The sequence below is a fragment of the Equus quagga genome, unplaced genomic scaffold (genome assembly GCF_021613505.1).
Source record: "Equus quagga isolate Etosha38 unplaced genomic scaffold, UCLA_HA_Equagga_1.0 220_RagTag, whole genome shotgun sequence".
Taxonomy (NCBI): Eukaryota; Metazoa; Chordata; class Mammalia; order Perissodactyla; family Equidae; genus Equus; species Equus quagga.
Window position 1 is genome coordinate 5,028,722 of NW_025799647.1, and position 19,160 is coordinate 5,047,881.

Here is a 19,160-nt window from a genome sequence, read left to right on the forward strand (position 1 = left end):
ATTGAGCCAACAGCTTACAAGGAGCTGAGTCCTCAGTCCAACAGCCTATAAGAAACAACCCTGCCAACAATCACTTGGGTCATATTGGGAGCAGATCAACCCCCAGTTGAACCTTTAGATGACTTCAGCCCTGGTTGATGCTTTGATTGAAATGTTTTGAGAGACTGAGAGTCAGAGGATTCAGTTAAACTGCACCCGCATGCCTGACCCACAGAAACTCTAAGAGAATAAATGTTACTGTTTTAAGCCACCAGGTTTTGCAGTAATTTGTTACACAGCAATAGATAGCTGATACAGTCAGGAATAGTCCCCTCCTTACTTCCCACCTCTCTAACTCCTATATGTCTTCAAGTCTCAGATTTAAATGTCACTTCCTTAAGGATGATTTCCCCTTCTCCTGTCTGTCTTCCCCGAGACTGTCAGTGCCAAGTCAGAGCAGACTACATTTTTTCCACACTGAATTCCCAGCATCATGTGGTGCCCAGCACAGGGTGGGAATACAGTAATGTACAGAATGAAAAAATAAACAAATGAACAAATTAATAAATGAAGTACACCAAAGCTTCACAGTCCAGAGAAGAACAGAGCAAAGCCCAGCGCTCTAGCCAAGACAGTTACAGAAGTCTGACAATTCCCAGGCTTTATTTTTTAAAATACCAAAAAACAAAAACAAAAATAAAAATAAAACCATGTCAACATATTCTAGATAAAAATTTGTAACAACAGAGTGGGTTATAACAAAATTCTCTACATAAATAAAAAGTCCAACAAAGGTTAGCTCATAGTCCAGGATTTTCATAAAAACTTGGCAGCTGTAACAGGAATTGACCTGGATACTAAAGAATGAGCGAATGAAGGCAGGGCATGTATCACAGAATTTGCTCCACATTATCACTCGGCTGGAGCTGGTGTTCCTCTGCTCTTGATATTAAATCTGGGAAAGTATCCAGTTTTTTCTGAAATGAATGAATTTTTAGCTAAATGCTAAAAGAAGGATTTTGAAGTTTGAGGATAAAACTGTGGCCACAGAAAGATAAATTCAGTCCAGTTGTTTTAATTGGCTAAACTCCTACAGGACTTTTTAAATGATAAACTTCTATGATCAGCACCTCAGTACAGTATTCCACCTGGTTTCATTAGTGATTCCTGATCTTCACTGCCTCCAGATAGCATCCAACACATGCCCTAGAGGGACATCCAGGGCTTAGCTGGCTTTTCCAGCTCGCTCTGCTAATGCACCCTATGGCACGCATGCACCCTGCTCTTACCATTCCTCAGTCACCAGGCACACTTTTTCATCTCTGTGCCTTTGCATGTGTTCTTGCTCTGACTCAAGTCCCCCTTCAGTGCCACCTTACCCCTGAGAAGCCACATTCAAGTCAGAACACTCCAGGGCCCCCTGGAAGTGACAGCTCTTCCGCCCTGTCCTCTCAGGGCCCTTGGTCTTTAGCTCACTTGTGGCCTCTCACATGCCAGCACTGTATTGTGAGCAGGTATGTATTTGATTTGTCTTCTCTACCACCCAGACCTGGAGGATACGGTCTCTGTCTTGACGATCATTTTTCCCTCCATAACCCAGCACACAGCTTGAAGGGAGCAGGGGCTTAATATGCATTTGTTGTTAAATGAACAAATGAAAGAATGAATGAAGCATATATGCTAAAAAGGCTTTTAAATAAGTCAGATACACTTTATATCCCAGTGCCAACAATAATATAGCCATAGAAAGAGATTTAATGTTAAAAACATTCTAATTTGCCTCTTTATGAAATTTTGTTTTCAAATGTGGCAAAGATACTCTCTCATAAAGCAAAAATGAACTTAGAAATGAATAAACAGAATGTTTTTTCACTAGTGCACTAGAACATTGGCTAAAAGTTTTAATACATTACTGTAAATAGTCACAGAGAAGCCAAGGAAGTAAGTAAAGAGCAAAGCAAACTATTAAATACAGGAAAATGAGCTTTGCAAGAGATTTCTGGAATTCTTTAATAGTCTATTGTTGAACTTTTAGCAAAGTGATTTCAACAATTTTAAAAGTTTAATAACAACAAATATTAGTCCTACATAAAGTGATTAAGTCAAAGTAGTTTACTTCAAACACAGAGACTTAGTTCCAGAAATGGAATGTGCCAGATTGTTTCGGGAATGTTGTTTGAAAGGATAGTGCTCTCATGACTAAGTCCAGTGTATCCTGAATCTTCATGTTATTTCTTTCTACCAGGGAAGGATGTCTCCCAGATGGTTTCATGTTTTCTTCTGGTTCAAGGGGGAGAAGAGTATGGGGATTGAACAGACATCGAGGCTCCCCCAGGATGCCAACTCTGTGAAAAGAATTATCGGCAGAGCTGAAGCAGTGAGGCCAAAGACTAAGGTGAATGGTTGTGTGTGTGTGTGTGGGTGTGTGTGTACTAAAGCTAAGACTCACAAACACACACACACACCTATTTTTATTTTATTTCTTTGAACATTCCCCTGTTTCTACGAACCACCACTATGCTCTTAATTATGGGTTCAAAACCTCAGCCCACAGCAAGATTTTGTATTGCCCCTTCCCACATTTCCCAAAGATGATTCTTCTAACGGAAAAACATCAGCCTTATAAAGTCTGCTACTCACTCCTCCAAATTAGAACTATTTGAAGTCTAGCATAACTTTCTAGTAATTTTTTCTAGTCTAGATGGGTGCACCAAGAGCTGCCCTGGAAAGGAAACAGGTGGAGAGGAGCAGGGGGTGGGGAGAAAGGCTGTGCTTCCATCTGTGTGCACCCGTCTGGCAGAGGCGTGGAATGTGAGCCCCTGCCCCTCCCAGGCCCAACCTGGGCAGCGATGCTCAGGCTCCCCTTTCCCTTTCCTCGGGCCACTTACACTGGCATGGGCACAGAGTCCAGACTGTCCATGTGCTCCTGCATCTGGGCTGGGAGTTTGATGCTTCCTTGATGATACTTTTTCTCAAAGATACTCTGAGCCTTTTCTCTGAGAGATGGCAGCAGAGTTGACATGACTGGAGAGCGCATGTTAATGGCTTTTTTAATTGCTGGGCGCTTTGCCATCATTCTCCTGTGGGGAAAGAAAGGTGACATTTGGATCACATCATCTTGTTTTCTAGAAATGCCCTTGAGCTCAGGAAAGTCAAAAGATCATACCTGAATTGTACAAAGGTCATGCGTTTCTTTTCCCCTCCTGATTCTTCTTCCTCTCGCTTCCTTCGAGGGATGTTGAACATACTGGTACGAAAGAGCCTCCCTATTTCTTCCTCAATCTCCACGAAGTGCTGACGTCGGAAGACAATCCAAGCTACATATGTACAGAAAGTGAAAAAGGACTACAACAGAAAAGAGACAAGAATCACAACCCACAGCCAGATGAAAAGCTCCCACCTGTCTTTAGAACACTGCTAAGTAGACGTAAACCCAGATGACCCAATTTCTCAAAGTTCCTGAAAAGCTGTGGAAAATTACACATGTACTCACCTTTGCAGGAGTAAAATCAGGCCAAAAATTTAAGGTGTGGTATGCAGCTTGTTAGCATGCTTTTTAGAAAGAATATTCACTAAAAATAAGTGCTTGACAAACAGCTATTGGTTATTGCTATACGTCATGTTTCACACCAAAGAGAGAAGCCCCAAAATGTAAGTGACTTACCTCAAAGAACTTCCAGTCTTTTTGTGTATCTGATATTTTCTCCCTGCAACACAACAAATCACAACCATTGGTTGAGAGGGAGGCACAATTTTTCAGGGATCCAGGTAATAAGCCCTTATCTTCAAAAGGCCCAAGACTATTTAGCCACATAAATACGATCAAAAGTCATTGATGATGAGTCCCAATATCTTTTCCTTCAACTTCTTAGGTTACCCAGATCAAAACCCCTAGAGTGTTTGGTCAAAACTTAATCAATATAAATTTAAGATAAGCAAGCGAGGAAATGTATTTTTCCAAATGCTTCTGGTGATCTGAGTGTTGGGGAGGTGAGGGGAGTGGAAAGGTGGTGAAGTGGTAAGACGAGGTATGGAAGTAAAGAACTAGAAGGTAAGTCTAAAGTGAAGAAAAAGAAAAAATCTTGAATAAGGGTTATGGCTATTGAGTGCAAAAAGAAACAGAAACAAAATGGACAAATGTCTATGCCATGCAATTGACTGGGACAGTAGTGAGCTCTTCCTTCCGAATGAGGTATGTAGACTGAGCCTTGTCTCTTAAAGGCAGGCATTGGCCCAAGAGTTCTTGCAACACAAATTCAATGCTAAGGATACTGTACTGGCATGGGCATGCTTAGTGACCCTGGCCTCCCCTCCCCAACACAGGCCATTCTGATTCTGATTCCCAGCCTTAGGAAAGCAGGCATGGCCTAGGGAGGACTTGAGAGTTGATGAGTTGATGGCGAGGGCTGTGCACCTGCAGTCACGGGATCAGTCTTGGGGACCAAGGCTGCACCCAGGGCACTCCAAGGTTGATCCTGGGTTTGCTTCTGCTTTTGCTTAGGCCTTCCTCAGAGTAACTGACTCCTAGAATTGGCCTCGGTATCAAACGCTCCAGAACTGCCCTGAACTCCCAGGGTCTGGGGAACACGACTCAAACCCCTCAGGACTCCAGCCTTCTCACAGAGACTTCATGGTCCATATGGGCCCAAACTAGCCCTCTATTTGGGGGAACCACTGAAGAGGTGGGTCAGCTTTTACTGGAGTAGGTCCCTCCCTTCCTGCAGACTCTTCATTTACACACTCGTGTGCAAGTCAACAAAGAATTAAGGCAATAGTTATTACAGTGAGCATTTACTAAGTGTGGACTATGCGCCCAGTACTATGCTAAGCTCTTTGCATTGATTATCATATTTAGTTCTCATAAGATCCCTATGATGTAGTCAGTATTGTTATTCCCACTTTACAGTTGAGGAAACTGAGGTTGAGACTGAAGTTCAAAGACATATTTAATTAGGTGCAGAGTCTGTACTAAAACTCGGGCCTGTCAGATCTCCACATTTATTTTCATAACCAGAACACTAGGGAAACAAGCTTTTCCTTTAGCATATTTTGCAGATAAAAATATTAAGCCACAGAGCCCATCAGAAACTTTTCAGGACAAGCCTCAGAGTCCTTCTGTGCCACCTGAAGCCTCAACCTGACGGGGTGCACATGTGGAATTTCCGCTCTTCCATGGCCTCTGCCAGCTGAAACCAGAGACCAGGCAGACCTGCCAAGCTGAAGCAGACACCACCAGACCCTGTTTTTGGAATACCAAGTCAGCTTGCATTCTGGGAGGTTCAGAGCAGCGCTTACATTGGCACAACCCAAAGCAGCACCATCTTAGCAAGGTTTTGTGAAACGACAGAATGATTGCCCAGGAAACACACACTTCCTCTCCTTCTCTTTTCTTTCACTCTTTTTTTAAACATTAGAAGGTACCATGAACCTCCTCCCCTTTTCCTCAAGTTGCCATAAAACTAGGACTTCTTTCTCTCTTCCAGCCCAAAGCAAACCGGCGCAGGCGCACTGCAGAAATGAAACACAGAGGGTGGCGGGTTTCTTCGTCCCACTCGGATTTGGCTCTGCATATGAAACGGAAATGAGGCCAGGAAACGGAGGCAGAGAATGAGGACATTTGGGGACCTCACAGTTTAAATCTGCAAATTCATATCTTGATGGTAGATTTTGAGCCATTTTCTTTTCTTCCTTCCTTTTTTTATCTTATAATTCTTATATTAAGTACACCATAATTATAAATCGATCATAAATTTAGAAGTTTACTGAGTATAAATAACAAATTTAAGGCCCCCAAATCCTCTACGAATTGAAACAGGATTTATAACAGCACAACAGCACAATAGAAATATAATGCAAGCCACAAATATAATTTAAAATTTTCTAGTAGCCACAGTAAAAAGAAACAGGTAAAATTAATTTTAATAATATATTTATTGTATCCAAACCCCCAAAATATTATCATTTCAATATGTAATCAACATTTTAAAATTATTAATGAGATATTTTATTCATTTTAAAACTTTTTTGTATAGTGTATATTTTACACTTACAGCACATTTCAATATGGACCAGCACATTCCAAGTGCTCAACAGCCAACGTGGCAAACGGCTACCGTGCTGGTCAGCAGAGACGCTGTGCATTCCACCTGTGAGGGCAGAATCTGAAGGAAAGAGGGAAAAGCCAGCCTGGTGGTGAATCCAGAGATTTTCTGTGGCCTGGTATGATGCTTTCTTATTCCTTCTTACTACATAAGACACTTAGCTCTAAACCAAAATGAGGAAAGTATAGCACATTTTTAGTCTTTCCTGAAGGCATGCAAAGCCTAGGCCAAGCCCATGCGGTTCTGGGCTGGGGAGAAAAAAAGCTGTGCTCCCATTTGCTCCTTGCAGCTTTAAGTGAAATCAGGTTTAAATCAGAGTCAAAGCATGCTCTGCAGAGGGGAAGAGAAATTTCAAAGGAATGTGCTTGGGGGAGGGGAAAGAGGCCTTGGTGCCCGTGACTGGGGGTGAGGTGGGGAACGGGGTAAGGATGATTTACACACCTGAGCTTCAGAGACCCCTTTCCCCCCATCTTCACCCGCACCGCCAGCCTCTTTGGTCCGCCGTCAGGTGACAGCTACACTGACAGCAGAAGAGGAGGGTATGAGTCCTAAAGCAGAGGTGGGAGTGGAGCCAGAATTGGCCATAACCAAAGGACAGATCTAACTCTAGGGCATGCACCATGAGGAGGTTTTCTTATCTATCCTGGAAACACAGAGAGCTTTCACCGAACATGTTCATCAAAATTTTGCCAAAGCTTTGTGATATCAGGGCGTCACAGATGTAGTCAGAAGAAAAAGGCACGTCCTCCTACTTCTCACGAAACATGAAAGCACGAAATGAACAGCCCCTAATTGGTGGTTCTACTGAATCCTTAATTTAACTCCAGAGTTAAATGGCATAAGGTGTTCTAGTCCAATTTTAAGTGTGCATGTATTAGAGAGAAAAGTCAGAAAATACACACGAAAATGTTCTCATGAGAATATTCACATTTCGAGGGAGGAAGTAAAATAATACTATGTTAAAATCAGTCAATAACTCATAACTGGCAAAAACATTGTCCTCATCTTCTCCTAGACAGAAACAACCAAAAGAACATTAAGAGCTCCATTCAAGAACATAATCAACACCCGTGGTCAGTTAAGAACTTTTACAGGAGAAACATGCTGTAGTCTGTTTTCCTCGATATCCTCTGTTCAGCTCTTTGACCTGAACGGAATTTGCTGTGTGAATGGTGGGTGGAGAGCTCCACACTGATTCTTTTCCACACTGCCATCCAACAGGCAGGTGGAAAGCAGGCGATGTTGCGTCCAATGGCCCAAAGACAACATCTCCTGGAAATGAGCTGGTGCGAAACTGAAGCAATCACCTACTTTCAAACACCATGAGTTCCTTTAAAATTTGCATAAAAATTACATTGTAATGAAAATGTACTGGTAAAAGTATAATAACTTAAGTGGAGGTTCTATACCCAGGGAACTAAAAGATACAATAATGTCTCTAATTATGATATAATTATTAATAGTTTGATCTTTTTATCCTAAAATTAGTTTGCAATATATATGTTTTTAAAGATTAAACGTTAAGGGGGTCAGCCTGGTGGTGTAGCAGTTAAGTTCGCACGCTCCACTTCAGCAGCCCAGGATTTGCGGTTCAGATCCTGGTCATGGACCTAGCTCTGCTCGTCAAGCCACGCTGTGGCGGCATCCCACATAAAATAGAGGAAGATTGGCACGGATGTTAGCTCAGTGACAATCTTCCTCACAAAAAAAAAGATTAAACATTAAGTATGGGCAATAAAATTTTTTTTTTGAGTAGTTGTTTTTTTAACCTTGTAATGGGCTGAATGTCTGTGTCCTCCGACCCCAAATTCGTATGTGGAGGTCCTAACAACTCCCAGTGTGATGGTATTTGGAGGTGTGGCCTTTGGGAGGTCATTAGCTTTGATGAGATCATGAGGGTAGGGTCCTCATGATGGGATTTGTTCCTTTTAAGAAGAGGGAGAGAGGGGCCAGCCTGTGGCCAAGTGGTTAAGTTCGCGTACTGGGCTTCAGTGGCCCACGGTTTCACTGGTTCGAATCCTGGGCGCGGACATGGCACTGCTCATCAGACCACACTGAGGTGGCATCCCACATGCTGCAATGAGAAGGACCTACAATTCGAATATACAACTATGTAGTGGGGGGCTTTGGGGAGAAAAAGCAATTAAAAAAAAAAAAGAAGATTGGCAAAAGTTGTTAGCTCAGGTGCCAATCTTTAAAAAAAAAAGAAGAAGGAAGAGAGATTAGGGCTCTATCTCCACCACAGAGGCCCCAGCGAGAAGGCAGCTGTCTGCACGCCAGGAGGAGGGCCCTCCCCAGAACCTGACCATGTCGGTATCTTGATCTCCGACTTGCAGCCTTCAGCTGGGGAACTATGAGAAAATAAATTCCAGTGGTTTAAGCCATCTAGTCTGTGGCAATTTGTTACGGTAGCCCAAGCTGACAAATACAAACCTCAAATTCCAGTTTTCTCAATTTGAAGTGACACTTTGAAGACAAAAGAGATTAGAGTTAATGTTGAGAAAAGGTGATTTTACAAGTGATTGAACAGAAAATTGTGAAGCTGACTCTAATTTTCTTCTAATAGCTTTCTTGAAAATTTTGTCAAGAGAAAATATCCCTTTTCCTAAATAGCGGGGTCTGTAACAAGCTGACGTCCTACCAACAGCTCCAGGGACCTGCAAAGGCCTCCTATATTTGGACCACAGGAATTTTTTTTTTTATTGAGGTTATGATAGTTTACAACCTTGTGAAATTTCAATTATACATTATTATAGGTGCACATATTATAGGTGCACAACTTCACCCTTTGTGCCTACCCCCTGACCCCCTTTCCCCTGGTAACCACTAATCTGTTCTCTTTGTCCACGTGTTTGTTTATCCTCCACATATGAGTGGAGTCATAGAGAGATTGTCTTTCTCTGTCTGGCTTATTTCGCTTAACATAATACCCTCAAGGTCCATCCATGTTGTTGTGAATGGGACCATTTTATCCTTTTTTATGGCTGACTAGTATTCCAGTGTGTATATATATATATATATATATATATATATATATATATATATACCATATCCTCTTTATCCAACCATCAGTCGATGGGCACTTAGGTTGCTTCCACATCTTGGCTATTATGAATAATGCTGCCATGAAGACAGGGGTGCATGGGTCTCTTTGAATTGCTGATTTCAAGTTCTTTGGATAGATACCCAGTAGTGGGATGGCTGGATCATATGGTATTTCTATTTTTAATTTTTTGAGAAATCTCCATACTGTTTTTCATAGTGGCTGCACCAGTTTGCATTTCTACCAGCAGTGGATGAGGGTTCCTTTTTCTCCACAACCTCTCCAGCATTTGTTACTTTTTGTTTTGGTTATTTTAGCCATTCTAACGGGGGTAAGGTGATATCTTAGTGTAATTTTGATTTGCATTTCCCTGATGATCAGTGATGATGAGCATCTTTTCATGTGCCTATTGGCCATCCATATATCTTCTTTGGAGAAATGTCTGTTCATGTCCCCTGCCCATTTTTTGATTGCGTTGTTTGATTTTTTTGTTGTTGAGTTGTGTGAGTTCTTTATATACTATGGGATTAAGCCTTTGTTGGATATATGATTTGCAAATATTTTTTCCTAATTGGTGGGGTGCTTTTTGGTTCAATCCTGTTCTCCCTTGCCTTGAAGAAGCTCTTTAGTCTGATGAAGTCGCATCTGTTTATTCTTTCTACTGTTTCCCTTGTCTGAGAAGACATGGTATCTGAAAAGATCCTTTTGATACTGATGTCAAAGAGTGTACTGCCTATATTTTCTTCTAGAAGTCTTATGGTTTCAGGTCTTACCTTTAAGTCTTTGGTCCATTTTGAGTTTATTTTTGCAAATGGTGAAAAAGAATGGTCAATTTTCATTCTTTTATATGTGGCTGCCCAGTTTTCCCAACACCATTTGTTGAAGAGACTTTCTTTTCATTATTGTATGTTCTCAGCTCCTTCATTGAAGATTAGCTGTCCATAGATGTGTGGTTTTATTGCTGGGCTTTCAATTCTGTTCCATTGATCTGTGTGCCTATTTTTGTACCAGTACCATGCTGTTTTGATTACTGTAGCTTTGTAGTATGTTTTGAAGTCAGGGATTGTGATGCCTCCAGCTTTGTTCTTTTTCCTCAGGATTGCTTTAGGCATTCGGGGTCTTTTGCTGACTCATATGAATTTTAGCATTCTTTGTTCTATTCCTGTGAAGAATGTCATTGGGATTCTGATTGGGATTGCATTGAATCTGTAGATTGCTTTAGGTAGTATGGACATTTTAACAATGTTTATTCTTCCAATCCATGTGCATGGAATGTCTTTCCATCTCTTTATGTCATCATCAATTTCTTTCAGGAAGGTCTTGTAGTTTTCATTGTATAGGTCTTTCACTTCCTTGGTTAAATTTACCCCAAGGTATTTGATTCTTTTTGTTGCGATTGTGAATGGGATTGTGTTCTTGAATTCTTTTTCTGGTAGTTTGTCATTAGAGTATAGAAATGCTACTGATTTATGTATGTTAATTTTATACCCTGCAACTTTGCTGTAGCTGTTGATTATTTCTAATAGTTTTCCTATGGATTCTTTGGGTTTTTCTATATATAAGATCATGTCGTCTGCAAACAGTGAGAGTTTCACTTCTTCATTGCCTATCTGGATTCCTTTTATTTCTTTTTCTCGCCTAATTGCTCTGGCCAAAACCTCCAGGACCATGTTGAATAAGAGCGGAGAGAGTGGACACCCTTGTCTTGTTCCTGTTGTCAGAGGGATGGCTTTCAGTTTTTGCCTATTGAGTATGATGTTGGCTGTGGGTTTGTCATATATGGCCTTTATTATGTTGAGGTACTTTCCTTCTATACCCATATTATTGAGAGTTTTTATTATAAATGGATGTTGGATCTTGTCAAATGCTTTCTCTGTGTCTATTGAGATGATCACGTGGTTTTTGTTTCTCATTTTGTTAATGTGGTATATCGCATTGACTGACTTGCAGATGTTAAACTATCCCTGTGTTCCTGGTATAAATCCCACTTCATCATGGTGTATGATCTTTTTAATGTATTGCTGTATTCAGTTTGCCCAAATTTTGTTGAGGATTTTTGCATCTATGTTCATCAGTGATATTGGCCCGTAGTTCTCCTTCTTTGTATTGTCCTTGTCTGGTTTTGGGATCAGGGTGATGTTGGGCTCATAGAATGTGTTAGGAAGTGCTCCTTCTTCCTCAATTTTATGGAATAGTTTGAGAAGGATAGGTATTAAATCTTCTTTGAATGTTTGGTAGAATTCTCCAGAGAAGCCATCTGGTCCTGGACTTTTATCTTTTGGGAGGTTTCTGATTACTGTTTCAATCTCTTTACTTATGATTAGTCTATTTGGGTTCTCTATTTCTTCCTGATTCAGTTTTAGGAGGTTGTAAGAGTCTAAGAATTTATCCATTTCTTCTAGGTTGTCCAATTTGTTGGCATACAGTTTTTCATAGTATTGTCTTATGATCTTTGTATTTCTGTGGTATCCATTGTGATTTCTCCTCTTTCATTTCTGATTTTATTTATTTGAGTCTTCCCTCTTTTTTTTCTTGGTGAGCCTGGCTAAGGGTTTGTCAGTTTTGTTTATTTCTCAAAGAACCAGCTCTTTGTTTCACTGACCCTTTCTACTGTCTTTTTTGTTTCGATTTCATTTATTTCTGCTCTAATTTTTATTTCCCTCCTTCCACTGACTTTGGGCTTTGTTTGTTCTTCTTTTTCTAATTCTGTTAGGTGTAGTTTGAGATTGCCTATTTGAGATTTTTCTTGTTTATTGAGGTGAGCTTGTGTTGTGATGAATTTCCCTCTTACGACCACTTTTGCTGCATCCCAAATGAGCTGGTACAGTGTGTTTTCATTTTCATTTGTCTCCAGATTATATCTGATTTCTCCTTTAATTTCTTCAATGATCCATTTGTCCTTCAGTAGCATGTTGTTTAATCTCCACATCTTTGCCCCTTTCCCAGCTTTATTCTTGTAATTTATTTCCAGTTTCATAGCATACGGTCAGAAAAGATGCTTGATATTATTTCAATACTCTTAAATTTGTTGAGGCTTGCTTTGTTTCCCAACATATGGTCTATCCTTGAGAATGTTCCATGAGCACTTGAGAAGAATGTGTAACCTGCTGTTTTTGGATGGAGTGTTCTATATATATCTGTAAAGTCCATCTGGTCTAGTTTTTCATTTAATTCTACAATTTCCTTGTTGATTTTCTGTCTGGATGATCTATCCATTGGTGTTAGTGGGGTGTTGAGGTCCCCTACTATTATCGTATTGTTCTTGATATCTCCTTTTAGTTTCATTAATAGCTCCTTTATGTACTTTGGTGCTCCTGTGTTGGGTGCATATATATTTATAAGTGTTACGTCTTCTTGATGGAGTGTCCCTTTTATCATTATAAGCTGCCCCTCTTTATCTCTCTTTACCTGTTTTGCCTTGAAGTCTACTTTGTCTGATATAAGTATGGCAACACTTGCTTTCTTGTGTTCACTATTCTTGTGTTCACACTTGGAGTATCATCTTCCATCCCTTCACTCTGAGTCTGTGTTTGTCTTTGGGACTGAGGTGTGTTTCCTGGAGGCAGCATATTGTTGGGTCTTCTTCTTTAATCCATCCTGCCACTCTGTGTCTTTTGATTGGAGAATTCAGCCCATTTACATTTAGAGTGATTACTGAAATGTGGGGGCCTAATGCTGCCATTTTATTGCTCATTTTCCAGTTCTCCTGCATTTCCTTTGTTTCTTGTCCCGTGAATTTCGGACTACCAATTCAGTTAGGTAGCTTTCTATGTTGGTGTTCTTCTTATTTGTAATTTGTGTCTCTGTTCTAATTATTTATTTAGTGGTTACCATGTGGTTTGTATAAAACATCTCATAGATGAGACAGTCCATTTTCTGATGGCCTCTTCTTTCCCTAGACTAAGTTGGTTCTATCCCTGTCCTCTTCCCCTTCTAGGTTGTTACTGTCACGTCTTTTTTTCTTCTTGTGTTGTGAGTTAGTGGTTAAAATGACAAGATTATATTTATTCTTGGTGTTTCCCTTCCCTTTATCTTTAACGTTATACTTAAGCATTTGCTAACCTGTTCTGATGGAGAGCTGCAATGTTCTGATTTTGTCTTTCTACTTATCTCCTTTGTTCAGATTTTGCAACCCCTTTTCTTTCTTTCTTTCTTTTTTTTTTCAGGTATGAGGGCCTTCCTGAGCATTTCTTGTAGGGGGGGAATCTTGTGGCAATGAACTCACAGGAATGTTTTTTGATGCTGAAATTTCAATCCTCAATTTTAAATATCTCTCTATTGCATCTACTGCTACACCTCACCTGTTAGAGGTACTAAATGAAATAATTCCATAATGTTATACATATTCTTGCCCTTTGCAGAGAGACACGCTTGGCGCACTTAATGCCCATGAACATCTGACTCTAGCTAAAGATTCTCCACAGATGCTCAGCGGTTCTAGATTTGAATTAACAATGCTATAAGAAGCAGAATTCCCCATTTTCCACTTTTACTGTCTAAAATAAAGGGAAAATTCAATAATATACACAAATGGTCCTCCAAATCAACACAGCTGCCTAAATTGAACTGTTGGCTGACAGGGAATGCCATTATCTCACGGCTTCAAAAGTTTAACCAAAAGCATTCTCATGAAAACATAAGGTGTAGAAAGGATGCTTTAAGGCAGTGGCTTCCAAACGTTTTTGACTGTAACACAGAACAAGAAACATATTTAACATTGACATCCCAGTACACACACACTGAAACAAAAGTCTCCTTAAACAATACTTAGCCTATGACGTGCTCTGATTTTTTTTTATTCTATTCTATTCTCTCCAGGACTTACTGAGTTAATTGCAAGATCTAATCAGGTGTTGTGACCTGTAGTTTGAAAAACACTGATTTAGGAGCATTATTATAAGAAGGAACAGGTTGTAGGAAGCTAAATGCATAAAAAGATGAGGATACACTATACTTTTAAAAGATACAAAATAAAATAATGACTGCAAAAAAATGCTACAATGTTGGATATGTTAGCTCAGGTTTTCTGAGAAGCAGATGCCAAGATGGGATTAGACATATAAGAGATGTATTGGAGAAAACAACTGTGACAGGAAATGAGGAGAGACTGGAGAAGGCAAGAAGAGCTGTCACACTGGGATGCAGGTCTGACTCCGGTGAAGGAAAGAGGAAAGGCGGGACAGATGGGGTAGGAAGAGTCTCAGACTGCAGTGTAGCACTAGGAAAGTTTTGACCAGGCCAAAGGGAAGTCCTCAAGCAAAAGGCATCCACCAGAGGAGTCCCATGTTTAGTAGAAATGGGCCTACTTTAGCATCCCTACTGCACTCAGACATTGGCTGGAGACAGTCCCCCAGAAGTGTGGCCTCTGTGCATGCCTGGTGGTAGATGGAGAGCGCAGCAACTGGTCAATTATGCCCCCCATCGTAGCAGAACTGAGTGGCACGTTTTCGTGGCTGCCATGCTGGAAGATAGTGCTAAACTTGTCAACTCCATAAAAGAGCTGCACACAGCAGCAAAATCTCTGAAGAGCAGAATTGATGTAAAATAAAGAACGAATGTTGCTGGAGATGCATTAAGAGGGCGTTCCCAAATCATGGGAAATCACACAAAGTGAATCAGAGACGGCGGACGTGGGAAGTGGATCAAGTGTGTCTACCACCATGGACAAGAAGGGTGAAGGGAAGATAAATGGCCAACAAGGCCAAAATATAACCAAAAAACAAATAAAATGAGGCTGAACTGAAAATATATCAATATAAATATCAATAAACATCAAGTCCCATTTGAGAGAAACCTCATATACATTTTTGTTTTTAAACTTTACAGACCAACGTAGGTCCTTACAAACAGCCAAGGAGAAATGAGAGAATATATGCCTGCCCCTTAGACCCTGGAGAAGCTTGGAGAAAATCTACTCCAACTAAAGAAGGAAGTTATTAACCCAATACTGTCTCTGTCCAACCTGACTTTTTTTTTCGTAGGTAGCAGAAAAAGGATTCAAGACTCAGAAAAACTGAAAACATTTTTGACTACATGCAATAGTTGTAGAATTCACGATGTGGAAGGGTAGAAATCCAAGCTCACACGAAAGACATCAAAAGGCAGATAAAGTAAAAGGTTTCGTAAGGGATAGGGTAAGGATAAAAAATAAAGTAAAAGAAACTGGAAAAATAGGATGAGAAAGCAAAGTATAAATACAGAATTCATTAAGGTTTTTAGGTTCTCAGATTGTAACAAAGAAATGGGGACAAATCAAAGAGCCTCAAGTGAGAACTAGAAAACAGTAAATATCATTTTCTATACCTCAAAAGATCCAATGACTTTTTGATAATGCAAGGCATTTTAAAAATCACACATACTCCCTTCACTTTAACAAATTACCGGTTTTTCCATTTATTTTCTTGTCCATAGTAATACCTGTTCTTGGGCTGGCCCGGTGGCACAGTGGTCAAATGCACACATTCCGCTTCAGCGGCCCGGGGTTTGCCGGCTGGGATCCCGGGTGCAGACATGGCACCACCTGGCAAGCCATGCTGTGGCAGGCATCCCACATATAAAAAGTAGAGGAAGGTGGGCATGGATGTTAGCTCAGGGCCAGTCTCCCTCAGCAAAAAGAGGAGGATTGGCAGCAGATGTTAGCTCAGGGCTAAATGTCCTCAAAAAAAAAAAAAAAAAAGCTTAAAGAAAAAAAAAGTAATACCTGTTCTTGAATAAGACTTTTAAAATTTAAACATAATGTGTCATATTTAAACATGCATCCTCTTTGGCCCAGGAATTCTACTGTAAGGAATTTAGGACAAACTAGACAAGTACATAAAATACAGGTATAAGAAAGTTCATAGTGTATTCATAATATTTAAAAAGGAAACATCTCAACTGTTCATCAATAAGTAAAATACTTTTGGAATACCAGAAGCCTTTAAAGAGGATGTTGTGGAGCTATATTTACTGTAGACAATTAGTAGTAATAACAATAAAAATGAAATAATAATAGCTAACATACACTGAGCACATACTACATGCCAGGGAGGGTTCTAAGTGTTTTAGGTGTATTGTATGATTTAATTTTCAAAATCAGTCTATAAAGTAGGTATATTATTATATATATCTTATAGATGGAATGTTATAGAAGAATAAAATTCTATCTATGTAAAATTGTGTGTGAGTGTGTATACAGAGATTTCTGGAAAGATAATGAAGAAAATGTTGACAAGTTATTTTGGTGATGGTATTTCACAGATTTACCTTTGCCTTTTTCTGTATTGTTTAATTTTTTCCATGACTACGGATCAATTTTATAAACAGGAAAAACAAAACTATATTTGAACATATAGGGGAACACTGAATTGTTTTCCTGACATGATAGTTCACTGTTTAAACAAAGGGTCAACATAATAAATAAATAGCATGTGCTATTCTCTTTTAAAACAGAAAAAGGTAAGGTTGACTTCAGTCACTTCTTTAATGGAATTAGTTACAAGAAATGCTACTACCTATGGCTAATTAAAAAATTAAAAATATGGCTCTAGGAAAAAAATTAAATCTAAAAACCACATTTATGGATGATATGATTATATAACTAGAAAATTCAAAGAAATAAACTCTAATTTTATATAGGTAAGAAATGTGTTTAACATATGTGTCACAGGTTATAACATAAATTGATAAAGCCAAATGCATTCTTATATATTTTTATCATCAAAAATATATTACCAAACATGAACCAACAGGGGAACTGATAATCAGTCAATTATAATAAATCCAAAATATCCATAATTTAAGAACCATTCCATTCTTGCAAAGAATCTGGTAGATCTATGTGTACGGATATTCAAAGATATCCAAAATTGGTAGGTGAAAAAACCACGTTTCAGAATGACACATACCGCCTTATCGTACTACACATATTAACAATAACAAGGAAAGTGCAACTGTATGACTGGATAGGAAGCCAGAAGGACACAGACCACATCAGAAGCAACAGTACTTCTGGGAGGGGAGTGAGAGGACGAGGGGGAGGGCGTCCGAGACTTTCATCTTTAACTCTGTCTACCAACTAACTACAAACCAACTAAATACAGGACTATTGTTTGAACTTTTTACCCTCGTGATATGCTCATGAAGAATTTGTCTAATTAAAAATAAATAAATAGGGGCCGCCCCGTGGTGGAGTGGTCAAGTTTGCACGCTCTGCTTCAGCCGTCCAGGGTTTCGCTGGTTTGAATCCTGGGCGCGGACATGGCACCGCTCATCAGGCCATGCTGAGGCGGCATCCCACATGCCACAACTAGAAGAACCCACAACTAAAAATACACAACTCTGTATTGGGGGGGCTTTGGGGAGAAAAAGGAAAAATAAAATCTTTAAAAATAATAATAATAAATAAACCAAAACTCCACATAGGTATAAAAAATTAAATACGTGAGTGCTTATCTAACTTAGGACCACATAAACTTCTTCAAAGATTATTATGTAAAACTCTAATGGACAAAATAAAGAACGACACAAATAAATAGAGAATACACCTTACAGCTTTTTGAGAGGATTCAGCATAGTAAAGACGCCACTACTTCCTAAGCTAATGTACAGATTTTAATATAATATACAGGGAAAGGTTCTCGGCAGATATGACTAATAGTGAAATTTACCTCAAACAGGTAAGCTCGCCAAATGCAAGGTCTCTGAAGGTAAGAGGAGTGAGGTCCTGGTTTCAGCTGTTGAAGCTCCTCCATCGCAGCCCTGCTCACTGCCTGCGCTCCACAGAGAGTCTCCCTGGGGTTCACCCTGGGTGGGGGGGGGGGGGGGTGGGCGCCGTCTCTGTCTAAACCTCCATCGTGCCTGTGCCCAGTCACCTGACGACTCCACTAGACTTTAGCTCCTGGAGGGCGGAGAGTGCTTTCTCTGCACGCAGCACTCAGCACAACTACCAAGAGCAGGCATGCAATCATGTGTTGAATAAAGCAAAGCAAAATACTAACCATATAGTTCTGTGTTTAAAACCAAAAAACTGATCAATAAAACTCAATAAGAATTCCCCAAAGGGTTAAAATAGTAGAAAAATTCAACACTAATAAGCAAGAAATGTTACAGTAGAAAAAAAATCACCAGTAAATATTATTGGAAAGCTGGATATTAGCAAAGAAAAAATTTCTTAGATTCACTGCTCATCAGATCTGATAAACAAATTTCAAATGGATCAAAGACTTTAACATTTTTTAACGATCCTCTTTTTTTTTTGTGAGGAAGATTGGCCCTGAGCTAACATCTGTTGCCAACCTTCCTCTTCTTTTTGCTTGAGGAAGATGTTCCCTGAGCCAACATCCATGCCAATCCTCCTCTACCCTGTATATGGGACACCCCATGAGCGGGGTGCAGGTCTGTGCCTGGGATTCGAACCAGCAAACCTGGGGCTGACAAAGCTGAGTGTGCAAAGTAAACCACTACACCACAGGACCGGCCCGTTTTAAAGCCTATTTTTAAAAACTAAGAAAGAAAGGCAAAGTGTTTAACCCAGGAGTGAACAGACTGAACCCAGGAATTAGCTTGTATGACCATCAAATAGCATCAGAAACAAGGTGGAAATGTTCAAATAAATAAAACACTTTCATAATGTGTAAAAACATAAATAGCAAAAGGAAAGCAACAAAGTAGAAAAACAAACGGCCAATGCCTGCTATATGAAACCTAAATTATGTATACAAATTCCAAGTTCCCACTTGATAAATGGTTAAAACTAAATGAGGACCAGGCAAATTATTTTACACAGAAAAACAGCACAGACTCCACAGTCCCGAATGATATGCAAAGTCAAATAAAATATCTTTAAGTTTTTTATATGCCTTTAAGTGATCAAAAATATTAAGGCACCGGCCCCGTGGCTGAGTGGTACGGTGGCCCAGGGTTTCTCTGGGACGTTTCTCTGAGCGGACATGGCACCGCTCATCAGGCCATGTTGAGGCGGCATCCCACATACTACAACTAGAAGGACTCACAACTAAAATATACAACTACATGCTGGTGGGGGGGGGGGGTGGGGA

The 19,160-nt window shown here is 39.9% G+C and overlaps 1 protein-coding gene across 3 annotated transcripts in view; it reads right to left on the reverse strand.

Annotated features, from left to right (window-relative positions):
• Positions 1 to 1,510: 1,510 nt before the first annotated feature.
• Positions 1,511 to 19,160, reverse strand: part of LOC124233770 (protein phosphatase 1 regulatory subunit 36-like) — a 39,127-nt gene continuing 21,477 nt past the window's right edge. For all 3 annotated transcript variants that reach the window (XM_046650959.1, XM_046650957.1, XM_046650960.1), the window contains 4 exons: positions 3,644 to 3,686; positions 3,146 to 3,324; positions 2,868 to 3,059; positions 1,511 to 2,324 (listed from right to left, as the gene is read on the reverse strand). In XM_046650959.1, coding sequence (XP_046506915.1) covers positions 2,111 to 2,324; positions 2,868 to 3,059; positions 3,146 to 3,324; positions 3,644 to 3,686 — 628 coding nt within the window. In that variant the 3' untranslated portion in view covers positions 1,511 to 2,110. The remainder of the gene's footprint in view (positions 2,325 to 2,867; positions 3,060 to 3,145; positions 3,325 to 3,643; positions 3,687 to 19,160) is intronic.